Raw genomic sequence first — 25,402 nt, forward strand, 5'->3', positions numbered from 1 at the left:
TCTGAGGAGTGCCAGTGTAGTTATCCCTAGGCTGTAATGTAAACACTACCTTTTCTCTGAAAAGACAGTGTTTACAGTAAAAAGGCTGCAGGGACTGACTATGCTCACCAGAGCAACCACATTAAGCTGTAATTGTTCTGGTGACTATAGGGTCATTTTAAGCTAGGTAATGATTTTGTGTAGTATGTGTGATGAGACGCCTGGACCTTATGGTGTGCTGGGAGTCTTCAGCTGCGTATGTCACTTATTTTGTAATGGGTGGGTATTAGGGAAATGTGTAAACACACTGTAATTACCTCCATAACAGAGCGAGAACTCTAGCGACGTATCCATCAGAGCAGTGTCCCAAAAATAACTTGCAAGTGTTAACCAGTGTAGGGTACCACCCACCTCAGGACCCTGCCTTATACAATACATGGATACACCTGTCTGCCCAAGACACTACTCCCAGATTGCAAAAATCGGGCATGGAGGAATACTGCAGTCTGTAGTCATATCTACTAACCCCACCATGGAAGTGTGTCGCTTGATTGCGAGTGAATAGAACCTGTAAGAGCTTTACTGAATAACCATCAAGGTGCTCTTCGTGGATTCCTTTTGATTACTATGTTCTTTTATTTGTTCATAAGTTTACAATATTTGAAACATTAAAGGAACACTATAGTCACCTAAATTACTTTAGCTAAATAAAGCAGTTTTAGTGTATAGATCATTCCCCTGCAATTTCACTGCTCAATTCACTGTCATTTAGGAGTTAAATCACTTTGTTTCTGTTTATGCAGCCCTAGCCACACCTCCCCTGGCTATGACTGACAGAGCCTGGATGAAAAAAAAAACTGGTTTCCCTTTCAAACAGATGTAATTTACCTTAAATAATTGTATCTCAATCTCTAAATTGAACTTTAATCACATACAGGAGGCCCTTGCAGGGTCTAGCAAGCTATTAACATAGCAGGGGATAAGAAAATCTTAATTAAACAGAACTTGCAATAAAGAAAGCCTAAATAGGGCTCTCTTTACAGGAAGTGTTTATGGAAGGCTGTGCACGTCACATGCAGGGAGGTGTGACTAGGGTTCATAAACAAGAGGATTTAACTCCTAAATGGCAGAGGATTGAGCAGTGAGGCTGCAGGGACATGTTCTATACACCAAAACTGCTTCATTAAGCTAAAGTTGTTCAGGTGACTATAGTGTCCCTTTAACATTATCTAAAGAAATATTAATAGCAGCTCATTGTTATTTATTTTAATGAATATTTGTTTGATTCCTTCCAAATTAATTTGGTTTTAGACTTTCTGGCACACTGTGCAGAAAAGGTTCCTGTTGCCCCGTATCTGGCCACGCTCCTGGCTACACTGTAGGCAGTGGCGGCTCTAGACTTGGCGAGGCCTTAGGCGAAACTCATACATGAGGCCCCCACTAACACCATTATTGGAAAAAAATAGCAGTTGACTTGTGTGTGTATAAGAAGCTGTAGATATATTGAAGGGGGAGCTTGCAGTACTGGATATAGAGAACTAGTCGTGTATACATCGTTGCATTGTCTACCTGTGTGTGCTTGAGAGTGTGTGTCTGGCAGTGAGTATCTTTGTATGTATATGTATGTTTCTCTGAGCATGTGTATGTTTGTGTACTGCCTGTGGCCTTTGGCATTAAGTTCATGGCGAAGCTATGTTTTATGACAGTGTGTAGAATGATTGCCTTCAGGGGGTGACAGGTTGAGTAAAGGAGTAAATGTGGCAGGGTGGGTGTAAAAGAGCAGGAGGGTGCCAGAGTGCGGAGAGTGGTGCCCGTGTGTTTAGAGGGAGAGATAGTGTGTATGGAGGTAGGTGACAGTGTTTGTGGAGAGAGGTGACAGAGTGTGGGGGGAAAATGACATTAGTGTAGGGAGGTGGCATAGTGTGAGGGTGTGACAGAGTAAGAGGGGGTGACATTAGTGTGAGAGGGTTACATTAGTGTAAGGGGTGTGACAGAGTAAGAGGGGGTGACAGAGTAAGAGGGGGTGACATTAGTTTGAGGGGTGACATTAGTGTGAGAGGGTTACATTCGTGTAAGGGGTGTGACAGAGTAAGCGGGAAGAGACAGAGGGGGGTGACAGAGTGAGAGGGGGTGACAGCATGAGAGGGAGGGTGACAGATAAGAGGGGGCGACAGAGAAAGAGGGGGTGACAAAGTAAGAGGGGGCGACAGAGTGAGAGGGGGCGACAGAGTGAGAGGGGGCGACAGAGTGAGAGGGGGGTAACAGAGTAAGAGGGGAGGGAGGGTGACATAGTGTTGGGGGGGTGACATAGTGTTAGGGGGGTGACATAGTGTTGGGGGGTGACATAGTGTTAGGAGGGGTGACAGGGTGAGAGGGGGGTGACAGAGTGAGAGGAGGTGACAGAGTGAGAGGAGGTGACAGTATTAAGGGGTGACAGTGTGAGGTGGGGTGATGGTGTGTGGAGTGACAGGGTAAGGTAACAGAGTAATGGGATGACATAGTGTGGGGGGTCACAGGGTGGGTGACAGAGTAAGAGGTGGGGTGACAGGGTGAGGGGGTGACAGGGGAGGTGGCAAGGTGAGAGGGGGTGACAGGGTGAGAGGGGGTGACAGGTGGGGTGGCAGGGTGACAGGTGGGGTGTCAGGGTGAGTGACAGGGTCAGATGTGGGGTGAGAGGGGTGGCAGGGTAAGAGGAGGTGACAGTATTAGGGGGTGGCAGTGTGTGGGGTGGGGTGACAGTGTGTGGGGAGTGACAGGGTGAGGTGACAGAGTAAGGTGGGTGACAGTGTGGGAGTGACAGGGTGAGGTGACAGAGTAAGAGGTGGGGTGACAGGGTGAGGGGGTGACAGGGTGAGAGGTGGGGTGAGAGGGTGAGATGTGGGGTGAGAGGGGGTGACTGGGTGAGAAGAGGAGGCAGGGTGAGGGGGTGACAGGTGGGGTGGCAGGGTGAGAGGGGGTGAGGGATGACAGGTGGGGTGGAAGGGGGATGACAGAATGAGAGGTGGGTGACAGGGTGAGATGGGGGTGACAGGTGGGGTGGCAGGGGGGTGACAGGGTGAGGTGACAGTGAGAGGGGAATGATAGAGCAAGGTGGCAGGGTGAGAGGTGGGGTGGAAGGGGGATGACAGGATGAGAGGTGGGGTGGCAGGGTGAGAGGGGGTGACAGGGTGTGACAGGTGGAGTGGCAGGGCGAGAGGCGGGTGATAGGGTGAGGTGGCAGGGTGAGAGGGGGTGACAGGTGGGGTGACAACGTGAGAGGTGGGTGACAGGGTGAGGGGGTGGCAGGTGGGGTGGCAGGGTGAGAGAGGGGTAAGAGGGGGTGACATGGTGAGAGGGGTGACAGGTGGGGTGGCAGTATGAGAGAGGGGTGACAGGGTGAAGTGGCAGGGTGAGTGGGGTGACAGGTGGAGTGGCAGGGTGAGATGGTGGTGACAAGTGGGGTGGCAGGGTGAGATGGGGTGACAGGTGGGGTGGCAGGGTGAGGGGGGTGACAGGTCGGGTGGCAGGGTGAGAGGGGGTGACAGGTGGGGTGGCAGGGTGGGGGGAGGGGCAGGGTGAGAGGGGGTGACAGGTGGGGTGGCAGGGTGAGGGGGGGTGACAGGTGGGGTGGCATGGTGAGATGGGGTGACAGGTGGGGTGGCAGGGTTGACAGGTGGGGTGGCAGCGTGAGAGGGGGTGACAGGTGGGGTGGCAAGGTGACGGGGTGAGAAGGGGTGACAGGTGGGGTGGAAGGGTGAGATGGGGTGACAGGTGGGGTGGCAGGGTGAGATGGGGTGACAGGTGGGGTGGCAGGGTGAGAGGGGGTGACAGGTGGGGTGGCAGGGTGGGGGGGTGGCAAGGTGAGGGGGGTGACAGGTGGGGTGGCAGGGTGAGATGGTGGTGACAAGTGGGGTGGCAGGGTGAGATGGGGTGACAGGTGGGGTGGCAGGGTGAGGGGGGGTGACAGGTTGGGTGGCAGGGTGAGAGGGGGTGACAGGTGGGGTGGCAGGGTGGGAGGGGGTGACAGGTGGGTTGGCAGGGTGAGGGGGGTGACAGGTGGGGTGGCAGGGTTGACAGGTGGGGTGGCAGCGTGAGAGGGGGGTGACAGGTGGGGTGGCAAGGTGACGGGGTGAGAAGGGGGTGACAGGTGGGGTGGAAGGGTGAGATGGGGGTGACAGGTGGGGTGGCAGGGTGAGATGTGGTGACAGGGTGGGGGGGTGGCAGGGTGAGACGGGTGACGGGTGGGGTGGCCAGGTGAGGGTTTGTGACAGGTGGGGTGGCAGGGTGAGATGGGGGTGACAGGTGTGGTGGCAGGGTGACAGGGGGTGACAGGTGGGGTGGCAGCGTGAGAGGGGGTGACAGGTGGGGTGGCAAGGTGACAGGGTGAAAGGGGGGTGACAGGTGGGGTGGCAGGGTGAGATGGGGTGACAGGTGGGGTGGCAGGGTGAGATGGGGTGACAAGTGGGGTGGCAGGGTGACAGGGCGTGACAGGTGGGGTGGTAGTGTGAGAGAGGGGTGGCAGGGTGAGGGGGTGACAGGAGGGGTGGCAGTGTGAGATGATGGTGACAGGTGGGGTGGCAGGGTGACGGAGTGACAGGTGGGGTGGCAGGGTGACAGATGGGGTGGCAGGGTGAGATAGGGTGAGGAGGGGGCGGCAGGGTGACAGATGGGGTGGCAGGGTGAGATGATGGTGACAGGTGGGGTGGCAGGGTGACAGATGGGGTGGCAGGGTGAGATAGGGTGAGGAAGGGGTGGCAGGGTGAAAGATGGGGTGGCAGGGTGAGATGATGGTGACAGGTGGGGTGGCAGGGTGAAAGGGGGTGACAGATGGGGTGGCATGGTGAGATAGGGTGAAGAGGGGGTGTCAGGATGAGGCGGAGTGACAGGGTGTTGACAGGGGGTGACAGGTGGGGTGCAGGGTTAGGAAGGGTCAAAATTTACCTTTTTCCCTGGTGGTCCGGTGGGGACAATCTGTCCCTGGTGGTCCAGTGTCCTAGATGGCTCCCTGGTGGTCCTGTGGGCTTTCCGGTCTGCAGCTCTGCCGGATGCAGAGCTGCAGACCACATGGGGAATGTCTCGCGATCTCCATTCTCCGTGGTAACCCGCGGCAACGCTCTGATTGGCTAGAGAGCGAGACACCTCAGTCTGCAGCTCACACCCGGCGGAGCTGCAGACTGAGGCTGTCTCTCTCCCCGGGCGGACTGACAGGAGGGGCCTCGCATCCGGCGGCACAAAGGGCAAGCCGCCGGGCCCCCTCCTGTGTCGGGTCCTCAAGGACCCGACATGTCAGTCTGCCCTATGGCGGTTTAGGCGGCCGCGAGGCCCCACACAGCGCGAGGCCTTAGGCGGCCGCCTAAACCGCCTAATTAGAGAGCCGCCTCTGACTGTAGGGAATTAAATTTAGGTTGGGTTCAGACACTATGGAAACCCAAGACACCTTGACCATCTTTTCTACAGTGCTAATCCATCCCAACTACCCTACATGTCTGTGACAAAACTACAGACTTGGTGCCTGCGGCAGAACCCCTGTTCATCAATGTGCCTGTTCATTCGTATATTTTCCCTGTGTATTACTGTGTTTTTCCTGGCTTTTCGTGTGTTATGCCCTGTTTCCCCGTTCGGAGCATTCATACCAACGGAACCCGTTTGCCGCCCAAACAGGGACCACCCCTGTGCCCCATTAGAATGTTCACACCAATCAATTAGAATGTTTGCACCTGTAACATAAGTGCGAAACCGCAAGGGAAGTAATTAATGAGTGCTCCCCTGGGTGGCCGCCATTTTGTATAGACAAACGCCAACCAGGGGGAGCATTCGTATCCCGAAAGGAGACGCTTCCCTTGCAGGGGTTTCGCACAGGAATCTCATGAACGGAGACTGGTTGAGGAAATGCACCTTTGTGAGGGGTCCTGAGGTTGGTGGGGACAAATTTGGGGCACTGGCTATTTTGGCTTTTCTGAGCCTGGGAGATAAAGAGACAGTCTCAATACAAAAAGGTGTTACAAGATACTAATTGTATTTGTTGTTTACATCTATATATATGAAATATGTTGTTTAGCTCTCTATATAAATATATATATATATATATGAAATATGTATTTATTTATTTTATTCTTGGTCAGCTTGATGTATCAGCTTGGACCAAGGTCACTAAACTATAGAGAGACTATTTTGCAATCTCTGTTCTAAAGTTATCCCACCAGTTGATGGACAACTAAAATTAAATCTAAAAGACTGTATAGCTCGAAGCTTACATAATACCCTAGGTATTTTGTAAATCAAAGAGGGATATTTATAAAGCTTGGACACCGATCAGCCGATGATGCTGCCCATCTGTTGCTCCCTCTCTCCTATTTCCTCTTGTAAACAGGTGATGTCCCATCAAAACCAGTAGCACCTGACAGCAATGTTTACAACATGCATTGACACATTTATTGACAAACTGAGAAAGACTTGGCTTCAAGACAAAAGACCTCAGGTTCACTAGCAGGATCATTGCGGTATAACTAACAGCTTTACTTGAAATTGTATGTTTTACTGGCGTAAGTGGGAAGGTGTTGTGAAATCACAGCAACTGGTATGTACGTGCATATTGATGTGTCAGACTCACTGGTCACAATCTTATTAGGTTACTGCAGCAAATCATGTGTGTGTTTGTTTTGTGTGTATGAGTCCATTTTCTAAATTTGAATTCCTGATCTCTGCTTTTCTGACTTGAATGCCTTTATTCAGTCTGTTCTAGTAATTATTCTATCGTCAACTTCACATCAGTAAACCCATTTATTTTATTGGTTGAGGCGAGGGTCACACAAAAGCTTGTACATTGAGTATACTGTATAACTTTATAAAAATCAATGGAAAGATTTGAAATATTGACCTATACCAGGGGTAGGCAACCTTCGGCTCTACAGATGTTTTGGACTACATCTCCCATAATGCTTTTACAGCCATATTGCTGGCAAAGCATCAAGGGAGATGTAGTCCACAACATCTGTAGAGCCGAAGGTTGCCTACCCCTGACCTATACTATAATTAGCTTGCTTTAGCCAAAACACCTTAATGGAGACAAATCAATCTGTGACACGGCTGTACTGTCTGAAACTGAGAATTATCTGGCAGGCCAAAGGAGGCCCACAGATTGGAATATAAACAATGAGACAGGGCCACAAACCCAGGGTTCCCGGGTTTGAAAACTGAGTGTTATCGCAGGACACAGCTGTGCTTTTCATAGCTTGATAGCTTGACCCAACAAACTCTGTTTGAGAAGACCTTATGTTTTCCTCTAGTCAAAGGCACACAGCTGATAAACAATATTCTCCAAAACAAATCTCCTGGTTTTTCATGTTCATCTGTGGCCTTCAATGCACTCATCCAAAAACTAAACCCTGTTAGCATGGCCAATTTATTTACTTACATATTTAATTACATAAATCATGACTGTCCTGTTCAAACCAAGATTTAGTGGGAAAGTCCTGTTTTACACCACCATGATATAGGTAGGTGGCAAAAAGACCAGGGACTTCTGCCCAAACATATGTTTGATAACCCGCGACACATGTAATGACGTAACCTCTTAAGGACCAAGGCTCTCTTGAGATGCAACACGTTTGTGACTAAGGTCTTTTTCACACTTTTGCCATGCGTTAATTCTACCACAAATTTCACCCTTTCTGTTTTAACTTCATACATATTATACCTCATTGTATAAAGAAGAAATAGGGCTTTTGTTTTAAAACCATATATGTAAACATAACACAATAATAAATATGAATAAAATATTCAAACATGATTATTTAATATCAATCATTTCTACACAGTAAGTGTACCCATAGAAAACTAACTGAAAATAAATTCACTATTTAGTCCTGATTATCAAAATACCCAATATGTGTAGGATTTTAATACATTTTTAGAAATGCTAAAACCAATATTGCAAAGAGCACAGAATCCAAAACCACTGCCGAAAGAATATATTTGAGGAAAGCAGATCACCCTGGCTATTTAGGAGAGCATTACGATTCTTTTTGTTTAATTATTTATGATGAACTTCAATCAAATATATATTTTTTCACACTTTTATTTTATTTTGGGGAAATTCACAGTCCACATTTGTCCCATTACTGTAAATTTGTCTTCTGCTACTGCTCTTTAGTACAATGATACCCCGCATGTATACCTCTTCCCCTAATCCTATCCCTACTCCAACCATTAAAGCCCAGCTCCAATAACTGGGCGGAGGGGCAAGAACTGAGACCTCACTGGGTCTATTCAAACCCTGAGGGCCTCCCTCATCATTGTAGAAGATTCAGAATCATCGTGGCTTAGCATGATCTCTTAACCGAGGTGATTTAAAGGGCCATGTCATTTTTGCACTGCTCACAGCTCATTTGTCAGTCTGGGGCCACAATCTGTAGCTTCAAATGACAGAGAGGAGCACCAGGTATCAAAATATATCTGGGTCTTGCTGTTTCAGATGGGGTAGACTTACAGTTACTACAGCTGAGCATGATCGCTTAGCTGCGGTATTTAAATGGATTTAAAAGGTGCTGCACATAGCTTATCTGTCAGTCTGGGGCCACTAACTTTGGCCTCAGCTGACCGGGGGGACTCTCAGGTATCCAATGATACCTGGGGCTCCTTGGCATCATTATGGATTTAACCCTGCTGGTACTTCTAATGTATGACAGCCTATGCTGTCAACAGGCATTAAAGCCATGCGCTGCATGTCACTCCAATCATACTCCATGTCACTCCAATCATACTCTGAGCAACAACATATTAAGTGGATTTGATTGATGTTGGTCTCATATTCTTGCTGTGTTTTTATTTACATTAAATCTCATTAATTTTCCCAAAAAAGTAAAGAAATAGATTTCGCACCTTTCTGCATCACCTTTAGTCATGCTCCCATTTTCCACAACGCAACTTGTTTTGACTAGCTTATATTACCCTGTCCCATAGCCAATCACTGTCCTTTTATTATTTCTACATTTTCCCCTTAGCTCAGCTTGGGGCAGTGATTGGCTGTGGGCAAGGAGTTAAGTCGACATCTCAGCTCACACTGATTTTGCATTGACTGAGCTGAGTATGTAAGCCCCTACCATATGTTATGCGCATGTGTAACACTGAACCCTAACATGTTTTATGAATCATATCACATTATGACATCAACAGTCTTAAATGAATTCATAGTTTTATTTAAACCTATATTATTCCGTCATGATTCCTTTTTATTTCAGAAGTTGTGTCCTTAAGGGGTTAAACCCACACTCATTGCTTAAACATTCTAACACTGTGTTATATAACTAAAGAACTTTCCCAAGTATCACAACTGCTGTAGTGGTTATGGTCCCAGGCAGGGCTGCCATCAGGGAGGTACACCCCATACTAGTATATCCGCTGTCTGGGCTGCAGAGGGTCTCCCACTCTCTGGAGGTGCGAGAAGCAGCAACAGCCAGTAGTTCCTCGCACAGCCACAGATTTGGGAGTGGGGAAGCTGCAATGATTGTTGAATGTATCTGTGAAGGAGTTGGTCTTGTCTTTCCACAGATACCAGTTCCTTCACAGTGCAGTGTATGAGGAAGGCAGCTACTGATCAGGAAATGTTTTAAGCCCCTAAACTCACTCAGTAGTGCTTCCTCCAACAGCACACCACATGGGAGCCGCAGGACGGAGCTGCCCTGTGATGCTGGAGAAGAGAGAGAAATCTGTGGGTGAGAGGGAGATGGAGATGAGAGAGGGCGTTGGAGAGTAGAGCGAGAGAGAAAGCTGGGGTGAGGGAGATGGAACTGGGGGTAAAATGGAGACTGAGCTGACCCCAGCTCTAAGTGCCTGCGGGATAGTGGTGGCATGGGTTGTGGAGTTGGGATGAGCCCTGGGGCCCAGAAATTGTGCTGTGTTTGGGAAGCTCTGGTCCCAGGAATGTCCTAGTTTCCTCCCAGAGCAATATTTCTAACTTTTTTTAGAACAATTTACAATGTACTTGGTATCCACATTATATCAGACTTCTCCTGCAAGAGAAGCTGGATGTCTTCAGTGAGCTGGAGCAGGTCTGATACAGGACTGGGCTCATTGGCTGAGAGTTATCAGCTGATGCCCTCAGCCACTAAATGTGGCCCTGCATGGCACTGCTCAACTTAGTGAAGCTCTATGGATTCCCCTGCAAGAAAAATACAAAAGCAGGATCATTTGAAAATGATTTAAAAAAATAATCTGCAATGGGACCAGGACACTCCTGGTACCATTACCATTAACTGAGGCTGTGGTGGTTATGATGCTTGGAGTGTTCCTCTAACTCCAAATATGTTGCAATTAAAGATGAACTGTCACAAATTATGTAATTGTAGATTTTAAGGGAATTCAGGGCTAACAATGGAAGGGTGCAAAAAACTGAACTCGATCCCCGGACTGCCTTGCCTCACACTGAGAGTGACATAAAACTTCTCCATATTGTAGCAAACATTCTATGCACAAACAGGAAAACATCTCTGTATTATGTTTTAATACACCCCCTCCTTGTATCTTCATATAACACACTATAGTAAACATAGAAAACAACGTAGGTTCATACAAATGGCAGATACACATATTTGTTATGTTATTGTGTATAGAGCAGTGTTTATCAAACCAGTCCTCAAGACCCACCAACAGTCCATGTTTTGTCAGTATCTCGATTGGAGTAAAACAAGAAATACATAAATCCTGGTTTGTTGGTTGGCCATGAGGACTGGTCTGGGAACCAGTGTATATAAAGTCCCATGACTACAGACATATTATTACCTTGTAGACTCCTGCTTATAAATATCAATGATATTTTCCACCAGTAGATTTCTCTGTAGTCCATACACCCCATGTCTGTCCAGTATAACTTCGTGTCGGCAAGAGGGGCAGCGAAAACGCCCTCCAGAGGCCACAGTGTTTCCTCCTCTTGTTGGCAGGTATGGATTGGCTGCCTGTTCTTGCCAAATATTTAAAAAAAAAAGTGTGAGACATTTCCATTTTTTTTCTTCAATCAAGATATAATCATTTATCCAATAGGTCTTGATATCGATTCATTTTTATTTTTGCTTTTTTTTGCAGTTATATTTCTTTAAATAAAATACTTAAAGCTACACCTACAGCTTACATTGTTAATGTGTGTAGAGTATACCTTTATAAGTTTATTTAAGTAATAAGCAGCATGGCTAAATATGTGATTTGTGATATGGTAATAATATATATATATATATATATATATATATATATATATACACAATCTACACAATATGATTGTTAAGCAATGTCAACATAGTTTTCATCTGTGTTGGTCTTTATAATATAGATTTACATAGAACCCAATCCTTTATCATAGGTTGGCTAGGCATCAGATTGCAGAAGAGAGGGACAGTTTTTTTTTTTTTTTTTTTTAGTTTTTTTGTTTCTGCAATAATATCATATACACCGATCAGCCACAACATTAAAACCACCTGTCTAAAATCATGTAGGTCCCATTTGTGCTGCTAAATGAGCCCTATTGCGCCGAGGCATGGACTCACCGAGACCTCTGAACATGTCCTGTGGTATCTGTTGTTAAGACATTAGCAGCAGATACTTTAAGTCCTGCAAGTTGCAAGGTGAGGTATCTGTGGATCAAATTTGTTGATCCAGCACACCACACAGATTTTGGATTGAGATTGGGGAATTTGGAGGCCGATGCAACACCTGTCAAGGGGTGAAATATATTGGGCAGCAAGTGAACAGTCAGCTCTTGTATTTCATGTGTTAGAATCAGGAAAAATGGGCAAGCGAAAAGATTTGAGTGACTTTGACATGGCCAAATAGTGATGGCTAGACGACTGGATCAGAGTATCTCCAAAACGTCAAGTCTTATGGAGTGTTCCTGGTATGCAGTGGTCAGTGTCTACCAAATGTAGTAAAGGAAGGACAATTGTTTAACCAGCATCAGGGTCATGGGCGCCCAAGGCTCATTGATGCACGTGGGAAGTGAAGGCTAGCCTGTCAGTTCTGATAAAAACTTAAAGGACCACTATAGGCACCCAGACCACTTCAACTCAATGAAGTAGTCTGGGTGCCAGGTCCATCTAGGGTTAACCCTGCAGCTATGTTTACCTATGGGTTAATCCAGCCTCTAGTGGCTGTCTCATTGACAATTGAAAATTATTGAAAATCACAGTGAGAAGACGCTGACGTCCATAGGAAAGCATTGAGAAATGCTTTCCTATGGACTGATTGAATGAGCGTACCCTGAGGGTGGAGGGGGACCTAAAGACCCTGTAGAGCCAGGAAAACTAGTTTGTTTTCCTGGCACTATAGTGGTCCTTTAATGCTAGTCATGATAGAAAGGTATCAGAATCAGGGATGTATTTACCACAAGGCAAACAAGGCATTTGCCTAGGGTGGCACTGTCAGGGGGGTGCCAACAAATGCCACCCAAGCTCCCAGACAAATGCCTCGTGTTCTGGGGCTGTCCACCTTACTGTGAGTGAGTGAGTGAGTGTAGCTGTCAGTGTGTGTCTGTGAGTGAGAATGGGTGTGCATGTGAGTGTGCATCGGTGTGTGTATGTCATTTTATGTGTATCTGAGGGTGTGTGCCTGTCAGTGAGTGGGTGTGTCAGTGTGTGTCTGTCAGTGAAAGTGTGTGTTGTTTAAACAGTGTGTGCCTATGACTGTGTATCTGTCAGTGAGTGTATATCAGGGCATGTGTCAATGAGGGCATGTGTCTGTCAGTCAAAAAATGGTCTTAACACAAATTGGGGGGGGGGGGCAAATTTAGATTTTGGGGGTGCCCGAATTTAGTCATGCCTAGGGCAGCACAAATCCAAAATACACCACTGATCAGAATACAATGTGCATTGTAGTTTGCTGAATATGGAGCTGTGTAGCCACAGACCAGTCAGAGTGCCCATGCTGATCCCTGTCAAAAGCGCCTTTAATGGGGACGTGAGCATCAGAACTGGACCATAGAGCAAAGGAACAGGTTGCCTGGTATGATGAATTCATTTTATTTAAGATCAGGTGGCTGACTGGATGCAGGTGCGCTGTTTACCTGAGCAAGAGATGGCAGCAGGATGCACCGTGGGGAGAAGGCAAGCCAGCAGAGAGAGTGTTATGCTCTGGGAAACCTTGGATCCTGGCGCTGTTTACCTGAGCAAGAGATGGCAGCAGGATGCACCGTGGGAAGAAGGCAGGCCAGCAGAGACAGTGTTATGCTCTGGGAAACCCTGGGTTCTGGCCCTGGGTTACTTTGACACGTGTTGCCTATCTAGAAATCATTACAAACCACATACTACCCTTCATGGCAATGGTGTTCCCTGTTGACAGTGGACACTTCCAGAAAGATAATACATCCTGCTTCACTGCAAAAATTGTTCAGGAATTGGTTAGAAGCATGTCAAAGAATTTAATGTGTTGTCTAGGCCTTCAAATTCTCCATTGAGCATCTGTGGGATGTGCTAGAACAACAAATTGGACCTACTTGCAAGATTTAAAGGATCTGCTGGTAATGTCCTGGTGCCAGATACAGGAGGACACGTTCAGAGGTCGTATGGAATCCATGTCTTGATGCATCAGAGCTGTTTTGGCAGGTGGATTTAAAGGAACACTAAAGGGTCTGGAGCACAAACATGCATTCCTGACCCTATAGTGTTTAAAATACCATCCACCCCCTGCCCCCCCCCCTGCCCCTTTAAGTATAGTAAAATCTTACTTTTGCTCATGTCTGATGCTGCTGGCTCTGTCCCTGATCTGCCTGCTTGGCTGACATCATCAGATGTGTTGTTCTGAGCCAACAACAGTGCTTTCTCATAGAATTGTCAATGAGGCAGATCAGGGGCATACCCAACACAGGCCCTGGCCAATCAGTATCTCCTCATAGAGATGTATTGCATCAATGCAGAGGGTGGAGACACTGAATGTCAGTGCTGCTCACTGTGCAGCACTGCCCCAAAAAGCACTTCTAGCAGCCAGGAGGAGTGGCCAGTGGAGTTATCACTAGGCTGTTGTAAACACTGCATTTTCTCTGAAAAGACAGTGTTTACTGCAAAAAGCCTGAAGGGAATGAATATACTCACGAGAACAAATACAATAACCTGTAGTTGTTCTAGTGACTATAGTGTCTCATTAATGTTGTGGCTGATTAGGGTATGTACAGGAGAGATAATCCTTTAAGTAAAAAAGGACCAGTAAAAATTACAGATGATCCTATTAAAGAGGTTTTCAACATTATTTTTTGTCCAGCTGGATGAGGGAATGCAATTAGGGATTATTCTAGCCTTTTATTTAAGACAAGAGGCGAATATTTGCTTTACCTTCTTTACTGAAAACCTCCAGCAGCAAAGAAATAGTTAACATAACTTTTCAGAACAACCAATCATAAAAAAATAACAGCAGTATAAAACCACTTAGGCAGTCCCACCCACTTCCTCTTTTTTTGATGAGGTCGAGCAGGAGAGCATGAAGACCAAACAAATCCAACTGTAACAGGCACATCTAGAGACAAAACCGCCATAACCAGAATAAATCCAGATTACACTGCCAGGAAAAAGACGGACCCAAGGTCCTGGATCAGTTGGATCGTGAGCAATGTCTGGATCAGGTGCCATCAACAGAATATCGTCCGGATAGATGATTGATCTGATTCCTCTGGCCCTCAGAGTCCCCATGACTGGCCATGACCAGCTTCAAGAACTTGGTGAAGCACCAAGGAGCCGAACTGAGACCGAACGGAAGGCATGTGAACTGCCAGATGTTCCCTTGCCAGGGGAACTGAAGGAAGCACCTGTCATCATCGTGGATTGTTGTCATGAGATAGGCGTCCTTCAGATCTAGTCGGGAGAACCAGTCTCCCTTGCACAGCAGGTCTCTTAGCAGATGGATGCCCTCCATCTTGAAGAGTCAGTAGATGACATACATGTTGAGGGTACGCAGGTTGATCACAGGATGGAAATCTCATGTTTTCTTCCTTACTAGGAAAATATTGCTCAAGAATTGAGGGGGGCCTGTCGCCCTTTCCACTTCGCCCTTCCACTGCGCACTGCACCCTTGTCCAGCAGTGATAGTATTTCCAAGTGAACAATGTCGGAAGCCTCCTTGTCCATACCTATCGGCAGTGGGGCAGAAGCTTGTATCGGAGGTTTGACAAAGTCGATCCAAAATCCGGACACGGTGTGTAGAACCCATGGATCTCCTGTGATAGCCCTCGACTGTGGAAAAAAGTGAGAAAGTCTGCCTGCAATGGGTAAGTTTGACAAATAAGGAATGACTCTTGCCTGATGCATATCTTGCCCGTGTGGAGGCAGCACCTCAGCCTCTGGAGGACCCTCAGGGAAACAGCAGGCGATACTGGTATCGGGAGGAGGATAATGAGAACGACTGAGATGCGGGGCCTTGTGCCAATGAAGGCAGCTCTGCTGGTGGCGCTGCCCCTCTGCTGACCAGTCCTGGAGGAAAAATGGTCCCCTGACCGGAAGACCCTCTTGAAAGACAGTTGAGCCTTGTTTCGAGATGTATAAATGTATACGTGGCGGTTCAGCTCCTTCATGAAGGCGTCACCGAAGAGGTGGCCTTTGGCATCCAGATCCAATTCTTTAGAGGCCAAGTCAGCCAGTTTGCCAGCCAGCTTGTACAGGGCTACCTTGCGGCTTTCTGAGTTTAGGGACACATTTGCATTGCCCAGGAGACAAATAGCTCTTTGCAGCCACTCCCGGAGGAGATGAGCATCCACTGGAGCTCCACCATGTAGGGCATCATCCGCCATCAGGAAAATCTGCATCAGTGCACCACTGAGATCGAGCAGTTTATCGTGAGCCAAGCGTAGGCCCTGTTCCAGGCCTTTACCAGGGTCCTTCTCAGACCTCGTCATGAAGGTGTCGAACACTGGGTCGAAATCAGGGGTAAGGGCAACCTTATCTGGCAGTGTCAGACGTAGTTTTGCTCGGACCTCCTTGTCCAAAGGGTGGCAAAGCCAGTAATGGAGAAACTCCACCCATTGTAAAGCCCTGCGGAATTTGATGGCGCTATATAAATAACATAATATTAATAATAATGTGGTCAGGTGGAGCCCATTCTGCAGAACGAGGATGTTTGAGGAGCAGTGGGTCAAAGAGTGGGTGACCAGAGGGGTCCAATATCTCTCCTATCTCGTCCAAGATGTCATAGCCAGGTGTACCAGAACGCGCGTCTTTGTTCGGACGACCGCCGGACCCGGATCCGAATCTGGCCATTTTGGCCAGCATTTTTCCCTTGCCAATGAGAGTGCCATGACCTGTCCAAGGTGTTTTGCGTGCAGAGCCCATGTCCGCAGAGTGGAGGGCACCGCCTGAGTCGGAGTCCCGAGCCTCATAGCAGGGCAGGATGAGCATCACCCTGAAAGGTAGCAAGGGCTTTTGGCAGCGAATCCACCAGTACGGCACATAACCAGGCTATAAAGGCCCTCAGTGTATGGAAACCAGATTAATCGGCCATGACTGATGACACTGAAACAATAGTAAGGTACAGTCAGTGTGGTACCTGGTCAAGGCCGGCTGGGGGTCACCCAGCATGCAAGAGGGGGTCACCCAAACAAGCACAAGGATATCATGTGAAATAGGCCATGAAAAGGAGGGGGTCACCCTCAGATTAAGTGTCTTAGGCTCAGGTTCCAAAGTACCACTGGAGGGAGGAGTCACCTAGCCCAGAAAGTGCCACAGGCACACTAGTGAGGCCCAGCAAGGGCTATAGATATTGGATACAGAGTACCAGAATTATATAATCATAAAGGGGAGTCACCCCATGTATAAATAGGCCTGAGGCCTAGCTCCACAGTGGAGCACTTACTTAAGGAGTGAAAACGCCCTATGTGGAGAGAAAAGGGGAAGGGGAGTCTGGAAGCATAGCCAGCAGCAGTAGGGGTGTGGAAAGAATGGGCCGCCCAAAGCGCCACAGGCCCACGCGGCTACGAATAAATGCCCACCACGAATCCAACAAAATGGCTGCCACATCCGCGAAAATCCAGCGTGGCCTACCTCGCGGTTTCACAGAGGGCTGCAGCTGAGCCATGGGAGAGCAGCTGAGTTCCACGAGTGTGGAAAGCAGGGAAGAGGTGTGGCGGTATCCTGAAAGTGCAGCAGGAGCGCACAGCGCGTGTGCCGGCCAGGAGGGGTCCAAGGGAAAGGGATTCAGGCAGCCCAAGCGACCCAGTGCATGTACCCACAACAACCCAGTACAGCATTAATATATCTAACAATAACACATATAATAAAATAACCTTACTGCTAAGCACAAACAATATCAATATGAAACAAAACCCAGAGCAGACACACTCTCTGAGTTGGATAGTGTTCATCTGGAGTCAGCAGCAAAGAAAGAGGAAGTGGGAGGGTCTGCCTAAGTGGTTTTAAACTGCTGTTATTTTATTTCTGATTGGTTGTTTTGGAAAGTTATGTTAACTATTTCTTTGCTGCTGGAAGTTTTCAGTAAAGAAGGTAAAGCAAATATTCGCCTCCTGTCTTGCCATAAAATTATGAACAGAAGTACACGTCATAAACACGGTTTCTTTACCCTCACATCCTCCACAATGTGTTAACAGGAAATGATGTAAGATACAGCAAAGAATATTTTATCTTCAGTCTCTACCACTTCCTTTATGATATAGGACTTAACAGGAAGTGATGCAATCCCCTAATTTGGAAAGCACATTTACTTTGTTATTAACTCTAGATCAGACTTGTCAAACTTTTTGGAAATGTATATTCCTTATTTAAACTGGAAGAACAAGCAGGGGATGGGAATATATTAACTCAATGATATATGATATAATACACTGAAATAGCAGAACATTGTGTTTTTTGGATACTCTGGAGTGGACCACATATGTCCTATTGGATTCAAGTTTTGCATCATTGATCTAGATGTACCGTATTTAAAAAATGCATTAACAAAATGAAAGTTCTTCTATTCATTTGTTGTAGCTCTATCTGTTCCAGATTTAGATATACTCCTTTGGGTCTATGATACATTTTGTCTTTTAACTTCACCAAGATTAATGCTTAACGTGGAATCCCTGACATTTGTGACTCATTCAGGCTGTGCACTAAATCCTGCCCACCGCGGATTGCTTTGTTGTTTACCTTCATTCTTGTTTATTGATTACTTTTTCTTTTTCTTTTCTGCTCTAAAACTTTCAAGGTGATTAAAGCTGATTTCTCTTTAAGTATCATTCTGTTATTATTGGCTACTGAGTTGCAGAGGCCTTAACCCTACAAATGCACGGTAAGCAGTCCTCTAAAATAAACCTTGTTTCGGGTCTTTCGCCAGGTGACAACTGTATATATGAATGAACTGTGCTAATCTATATTTAACACTTTAAAGGTAACTGACGGCCTCGTGTGTCAATTTATTTATATTTAGGGATGCTAAAGATACTAAAGTTTTAAAATGGAATAGCTTACTTAACAATCTGCATACCGACATGGAGCATTGTAAGCAGAGTATTCAAATTCTGACATAAGTTCTAAAAAGGCCAGGGTATGAAGAAGACATGTTGTAACATTATTTGTCAAGGTTTAACTTATGGCATGTATCATACAAAGCAACACTTAATAGACATATTGGAAAAAATAGTGCAAAACACTCATGTTGTAACAAAAACAGGTAACAAAATCTACCTTATAAAACTTAACACCATTAAATTAACTGTGAGTCAGTTGGTTAAATGACCTTATCAGATTCTCAGTCATAGACTCATGGTACACCTCACTTTGGACAATGTAACTATTTGGTACATTTACTTCATTATGCCTTTAAGTTAGTTTTTGTTCTCTTTATCACGATTTGTCTCTAGTTATTCCCGCTATGCACTTCACAAACCAGGTGTTACACTCCTACTGCATATTGAATATTCTCTAAAACCTCAATACATGTCAAATTAGTTCAATTTCAAAACAGCTGCTAGCAAATATGTATTTTTTTAAATCTCTCTTTTGTATGGAAAGCAAAATGGAACAATGCGTGAAAAGTATTATTAAAATTGATCAGAAAATGGAAGTTTGCTTACAGACTATTACAAGTGATTAGAAATTGGAAGTTTGCTTACAGACCATTAAAAGTGCTGAGAAAATGGAAGCTTGTCTTTAGAAGCAAGTAGAGGAAAAAACTAATATGGTTAGCATGTTATAGATTACAGATTTTTTTTCAATGGTTCATTTTAGTTCATTTAACTAGTTTGTGAATAGCATGTCATCATTCATACAATGTTTTTCATTTCTTACCTGAAAAATATCACTGGCACATTTCCTGCACAAGTTATGTTGGCAAGGAAGAATTACCACTGGCTTGGAGAACATTTCTAGACATATTGGACAAATTAGCTGTTTCTCTAGATTATCCATAGTTTGCTGCTGTTTGGACAAGGAGTTATAAGTCAGCGAAGTGCTCATCTCCCAGCTATTCAAGGAGGATAAACTTTAGGCAAAATATCTTGTGATGATCAGTTTCCGGGTCCCTTCCCTTCAAATAATTCCTGGACGCCTGCGATCAAATGTCCTTTGGGTTTCCTCAGCTGGGCAACATTGTTTAAAGAATCATCTGAAGAGTGCTAAGTCTGTTTTTAGAGCAGTGTGTCACATGTTACCATACTGGTCTTTCCATATATGAATGTGACAGAGGGATGGATTTAGACAGGTGATGGAACCCAGGGATGTCTGATCAACATTCCGTACTGTGGGAAAAGGGAGGGAGAGCAAGTGTGCTAGGGACATCTGGAGAGAAGTGACAACTGTCACTAAATGTGTCTATACATGCTTTGTACAGATCAACACAAGTGGCAATATATTCTAAATACAGTTCATTCTTATATAGGATTCTAACGTAGATCTATGCGCTATAGTGCAACTGAAAAAAAAAGTTTATTCTACCATTTAAAGTTGTTAACTGGAAGTGTTTGTAGATTTTTCCATATCTTAAAACAGTTCGAGTCACGTGTAAGTTTTTTGTTTTTTTTCTCCTGTATTATCTGGGAAATCATTTTGTCTACTTTACTGAGCACTTCCTGAAAAGATTTTGAGTAGGAGCATACTGAACGACAGAACACAAAAATGAAAAGAATAATTGCAAATTGTTTTCCACAGCGCAATGTTTCTTACGAATGGAGCAACATAATGTACTTTAATACACTTAGTAGGTCTTTACCTTATTTATATGCTGAGGTTGTTTTTTTTTGTTTGTTTGTTTTTTGCACGCTCAAATCTTTTTAGTTTTTATACAAAAACATTTTTTTTTGCAGAATGTTACATCATAAGCCTGCCGCCTCTTTAGCTGAGCCCCCACATGCCAGAAAGACTAGCTTTTAAAATGTATGCATACAGATCTTACACTTACATATTCCAAATCCTATGTGTTAATCTTTACACTCCAGTCAGGACCAGAAAAAGTCCACATGAATGAATAGAAATAGATTAGCTTTATTAGGCGAGCATCCAAATGACATAGAAAGCAGCACTGTTAAAATTACACAAACTGAGGGGGCGGGGCTGAACTGCCGAGCTGGATGGTCGCATGCAGGCTTAGCTCCTGCAAAACCTTTATAATTTAAGGCATTAAATCATGGCCTACAGCCTGGAAACAGAATAACAGCGACGGACCTTAGCGCATGGGGCACACTGGATCCAGGGAGAGGCTGGCTCACCGAGCTACAGTCCCCTGGAGAAGAAACCATTGATGTTTCAGACGGGGCCCTCCCTGGTGGTGAGTGAGGGCAGACGGCCGCTGCCCTCCTATCCTACCAAACAGCGCCCAGTCAGAGTCCCAGCTCTGAGTGGACTAGGCACCGTTTCCCCCCCTATGGACCGGTGGGGGTGATCCCGGTCCCCACCCGACGGCCACAAACACAGCACCGTAACCAAGACCCTGCGACAACACTACTGTGGATGGCGGCCCAAGCGCAGCAACTAAGATGGCGGCCGCCATGTGCGCAAGAGGTAGAGGGACGACCTTCTCTCCTCACACGGCAACGGTAACCAGCGCAGCTCCCGGGCTTAAGCTCAGTGGACCCGCGACCTCCCGACCTCATTTATCCTGGCAGCTATCTAAACCGGCAGTGGACTGTGGGGGTGCTCCATCCCCACTGCCGATAATTGCTACACCGAGGGGACGGAGCATGACACGGAGGACATTTCCATCAGACATAACCGCTTTTGTTGACAAATAAGGTACTGATGTACCGAAGTTAACCTCATACCCACCTTACACTCAGCTATACTCACGGAGAATAAGACAAACCCAGCGTGGAGAAAAGCGGCAAGTCTTCACAGACACCATCCTGCATTATCCCTCGGACGCCACCCCCCTGCTACACCAATACAGCAGATCGGGCATCGGCTAACCAACAGACGGCTCCCTCCCGTGCGGCCTCGAGACTACCATGGTGCCGGCCCCTACCTGCCGTGGCAACGCCAGAAGCCTCGATCAAACAGGGTGATATTCTTATAGAAGCAACATACCTCACTCCAGCATGTACCTTATTATTAACTGTACTCTTATTCTAAGCCACAATAGCTATCACTGCAAACAAAAATGTTCTTAGCTACAGCCTTAAGATCCACTTATATTGTTATTGATGTGCATAGAATAGAAGTGTAACCATAGACATACTCATGCCAGCTAGTCATATGTAGGTATATATCCTTAGACCAGATAGCTGTGGCATTATCCAGACTAGCCATGTTATTAGAATAAGTTATATCTTCTACTAAGTGATGACCGCCTGAATGATGCATAACATGTAGCACCTGTAACCAGCGTTGTTAAAGTGATGCTTTATTTTGCCTACTACACTAAAGCAGCATATCTATGAGTACCTAAATCGAGAGTGGTGGGCATGTTTAAGTACAAATCTGTATTACTCTTGACTTATAAAATGTATAAAATGTGCCGCTATCTCACTTCATGTACCCTAAGTGTGTCATTTTACAAAAATTAAATGTGCTGATAACTCTGCCATGATATTGTATACCAATGTGTAGCTTGTACTCACTGTCGTGGCGCTATAAGCTTGTTTGGAAACTGTATGCACAAGAAAAATAAAGAATTTTAAAAAATAAATTACACAAACTAACTGTAAAAGAAACATGTATGAATAAACAAATTGGTAAATAGCAGGCTGCTTAATGCAATTTATTTTTACAGAAGACACTTCCTCTACAGCTCGCCAAATTGGGGTACTGACTATAGAGACAATTAGGATTTTTGATGCTGGAGGAATGGGTTATTAAAAGGGTTACTCAAATTATGATACTCAAATGACCACTTCAGTTTTACGAAGTTTTCATGGTGGTAGGAGTCTAGATGTGCACTGTTTCACCATGAAAAACTGCACATCCACAATATTGGCAATTGTGTGCCAGGTGCTAGTTGCACCCCAGGCACACGTGACTTAGGCAGCCCAGAACTTGGTTCTGGGCTGTTTAATGTCAATCCTGTCTCCCCTCCCTCCCTTCTTTCCATACTGATTGAAGTCCTCCCTCCTTCAAACCACATCCAATATATTTTTTAACCGCTGCCCTCTCTCCTTTCTCTTTCTCTCTCTCTCTGTCCCCCCTTCTTTGCCAGCTCAGAGCACGCCCATGCACTCTGAGCTGTTTAAATTATACAGGACCTCAGGGTGGCTCATGTGAAGTAAGGAGAGGTCATGCTGTGCAGTGCCAGAAGTTTCGCCCGACACTGGATTTAGGTAAGTAAAACTACTTTTAAAATATTTTTAAATCTTTGGGGGGATAGGATTTAAAGAATAATGCCCATTGGGGCATTATTCTGGCAAAAACAAAAAAAGTACTGGAGACACTCTTTAACTGTAGAAGGGAGTAATAAACTTTTGCGTATTTGGGAGAGGAATGAGCTATTAAGCATAGGGAGAAATTAGTCACTAGCTGTGGATGCGGGAATGGGCAGTATCAAGGGAGGTTAAGGGGAAATAAACTATAGGCAGTGAGCACATTTCTTCATTTACACACACTGAGCCCCTCCATTCAAATACATCCCTGCTATTACACACCGATCCTCTGTACGCACACACCCCTACATTCATGCCGATGACATTCCTCACTAATATCTCCCATTTTTATTGCACACTAATCCAAAACACATATATCCCTACATTCATGCACAATGATACTTTGCAAATATATGCCACTTATTCATGCACACTGACCCTCCCCTCACCTACACCCCTGTATTTATGCACACTGACCCTCCCCACACATGCATCCTGGCATTCACATGCTCGAACACCTGTTCATAAGTAGATGACACAGAAAGAAGAGATACTGTCACCTACTCTTGGCAGGTGGCCGGGGGCTGCTGTGGGGCTCTTTCTGGCGCTGCTCCTTCCAAGCTGACTTCTCTCCTCCTATCAACTGTAATACCATCTCTGCCCTGATGCTGTGAGCCAATAAGTTCTACATATATCTTAATACACATACCTGTATTAATAACATTCAGGCTCTGACTTGGCATTAAAACTTAAAGAAACTCTTCAAGCACTGTAACCACTATAAGGAATTTTCCAAGCACTGTTTTGGTCATGCCCTGGCATCCTCTCCCAGTGTAAGTAGTCAAACCATTAGGTAATGCTTTCACTTCTTACCTGGAATACACCAGGCAATGCTACCCACCTTCTCATAGTTTTCAGGATAGCTAGAAGCTCCACCTTAGGGGCTTCCCTTGCAATACAGGGTCAGCACATTGCAGTACATGTTTTAACTCAATGCAGAGAGTTTCTGTATGAGATGAGGCAGGTAGCAGCGCCCATTGGACCGCAGATCAGAAATCAATCCGGTACTGAATGGTTTGACCACTTATATTGGGGGAGGGGAGAAGAACACTCCTGGCACCATAACCCCTCCAGTATGCTGTACTATTTATGGTGCTTGGAGTTTATCTTTTACAGGGACCGTGAGGAATTCAGATACTCTATAGTGTTAATGTTCCTAGCTAGTTTCAGGCGCCCCATTCTGTGCATTTTCAAAACTAAATAAAACAAAACAAAATGAAAAAAACATAATTTACTCACCTTCTCTCCAATGCTGAATCTTACTCGGTTTTAATGAGGACATCCCGTGTCTTCAAAATCTCTATAGGAAAGCATTGATTCAAGATTTCCAGTAGGAATGGCCTAATGCGCCCAGAGCACTCGTCAAGCATTCGCATTAGGTTCCCCTTCACAATGATGTCGGAAGAGGTGGAGACAGAGCCGGTGCTTGAATAAGGTAAGTGAAAAAAGGGTTTTATAACCCTTCATTGCTGTGGCGAAGGTGGAAAGGTGCAAAACCAGCTTCATCTCCAGCCATCAATAAAGGGAAGAATAGAAACTGCAGATATCATTATGACAGACATTGATTTTTTTCTCAACACACTCATATCAGTAGTAATTACAATGCCAATATTTTTATTTTTCATTTTTGCAACAAAAACTGGAAGAGCGCTGCCCCACCTCCATCTATGGACCAGTCTTCATTGGATATATTCACTTGTCATGTAACTAAAAATGTGTTTTACGAAATGTCAAAAAGGACATTTGATTTTATCCTGCATGCATTATTCCAGTGAATTCTGGTTATGTGAATTAATCTTTAGATTAAAGGTATACTCTAGGCACCAAAACCACTTTAGCTTAATCAAGCAGTTTGGGTGTATAGATCATACCACTGAAGAGTCACTAATGCATTTTAGGAGTTAAATAGTTCAAGTTAAATAGTTCAAATAGTTCAAGTTAAAGGACCACTCTAGTGCCAGGAAAACATACTCGTTTTCCTGTCACTAGAGTGCCCTGAGGGTGCCCCCACCCTCAGGGTCCCCCTCCCGCCCAGCTCTGGAAAGGGGAAAAGGGGTAAAACTTACCTTTTTCCAGCGCTGGGCGGGGAGATCTCTGCCTCCGAACCTCCTCCGTTCCGCCCCGTGGGCTGAATGCGCACGCGCGGCAAGAGCTGCGCGCGCATTCAGCCGATCGCATAGGAAAGCATTTACAATGCTTTCCTATGGACGCTTGCATGCTCTCACTGTGATTTTCACAGTGAGAATCACGCAAGCGCCTCTAGCGGCTGTCAATGAGACAGCCACTAGAGGATTTGGGGGAAGGCTTAACCCATTAATAAACATAGCAGTTTCTCTGAAACTGCTATGTTTATAAAAAAAAATGGGTTAACCCTAGCTGGACCTGGCACCCAGACCACTTCATTAAGCTGAAGTGGTCTGGATGCCTAGAGTGGTCCTTTAACCCCTTAAGGACACATGACGTGTGTGACATGTCATGATTCCCTTTTATTCCAGAAGTTTGGTCCTTAAGGGGTTAAAGCTATGGTATAGAAGTATTACATCCTGTCCAGTTCCCTCTCTAAATTAGGTAACATGCTAATAGAACTTTATTATGAGAGTTATGGGGGTTTGGTGAGGGGATAGGGCTAGGGGATTTCAAAGG

At 45.6% G+C, this 25,402-nt stretch overlaps 1 protein-coding gene across 4 annotated transcripts in view; it reads right to left on the reverse strand.

Annotated features, from left to right (window-relative positions):
- TRIM55 (tripartite motif containing 55) overlaps positions 1-19,543 on the reverse strand; it is a 115,373-nt gene extending 95,830 nt beyond the window's left edge. Inside the window, exons 1-2 of one of the 4 annotated variants that reach the window (XM_063451351.1) lie at positions 19,203-19,541; positions 10,738-10,910 (exon numbers count right to left, since the gene is read on the reverse strand). In XM_063451351.1, the coding sequence (XP_063307421.1) occupies positions 10,738-10,910; positions 19,203-19,370 (341 nt within the window). In that variant the 5' untranslated portion in view covers positions 19,371-19,541. Of the gene's footprint in view, positions 1-10,737; positions 10,911-19,202 lie in introns of all 4 variants that reach the window. The other 3 variants (XM_063451349.1, XM_063451352.1, XM_063451350.1) reach the window with 3 other exon arrangements.
- Positions 19,544-25,402: the final 5,859 nt, after the last annotated feature.

This window comes from Pelobates fuscus, chromosome 4 (assembly GCF_036172605.1).
Source record: "Pelobates fuscus isolate aPelFus1 chromosome 4, aPelFus1.pri, whole genome shotgun sequence".
NCBI classification, from domain to species: domain Eukaryota; kingdom Metazoa; phylum Chordata; class Amphibia; order Anura; family Pelobatidae; genus Pelobates; species Pelobates fuscus.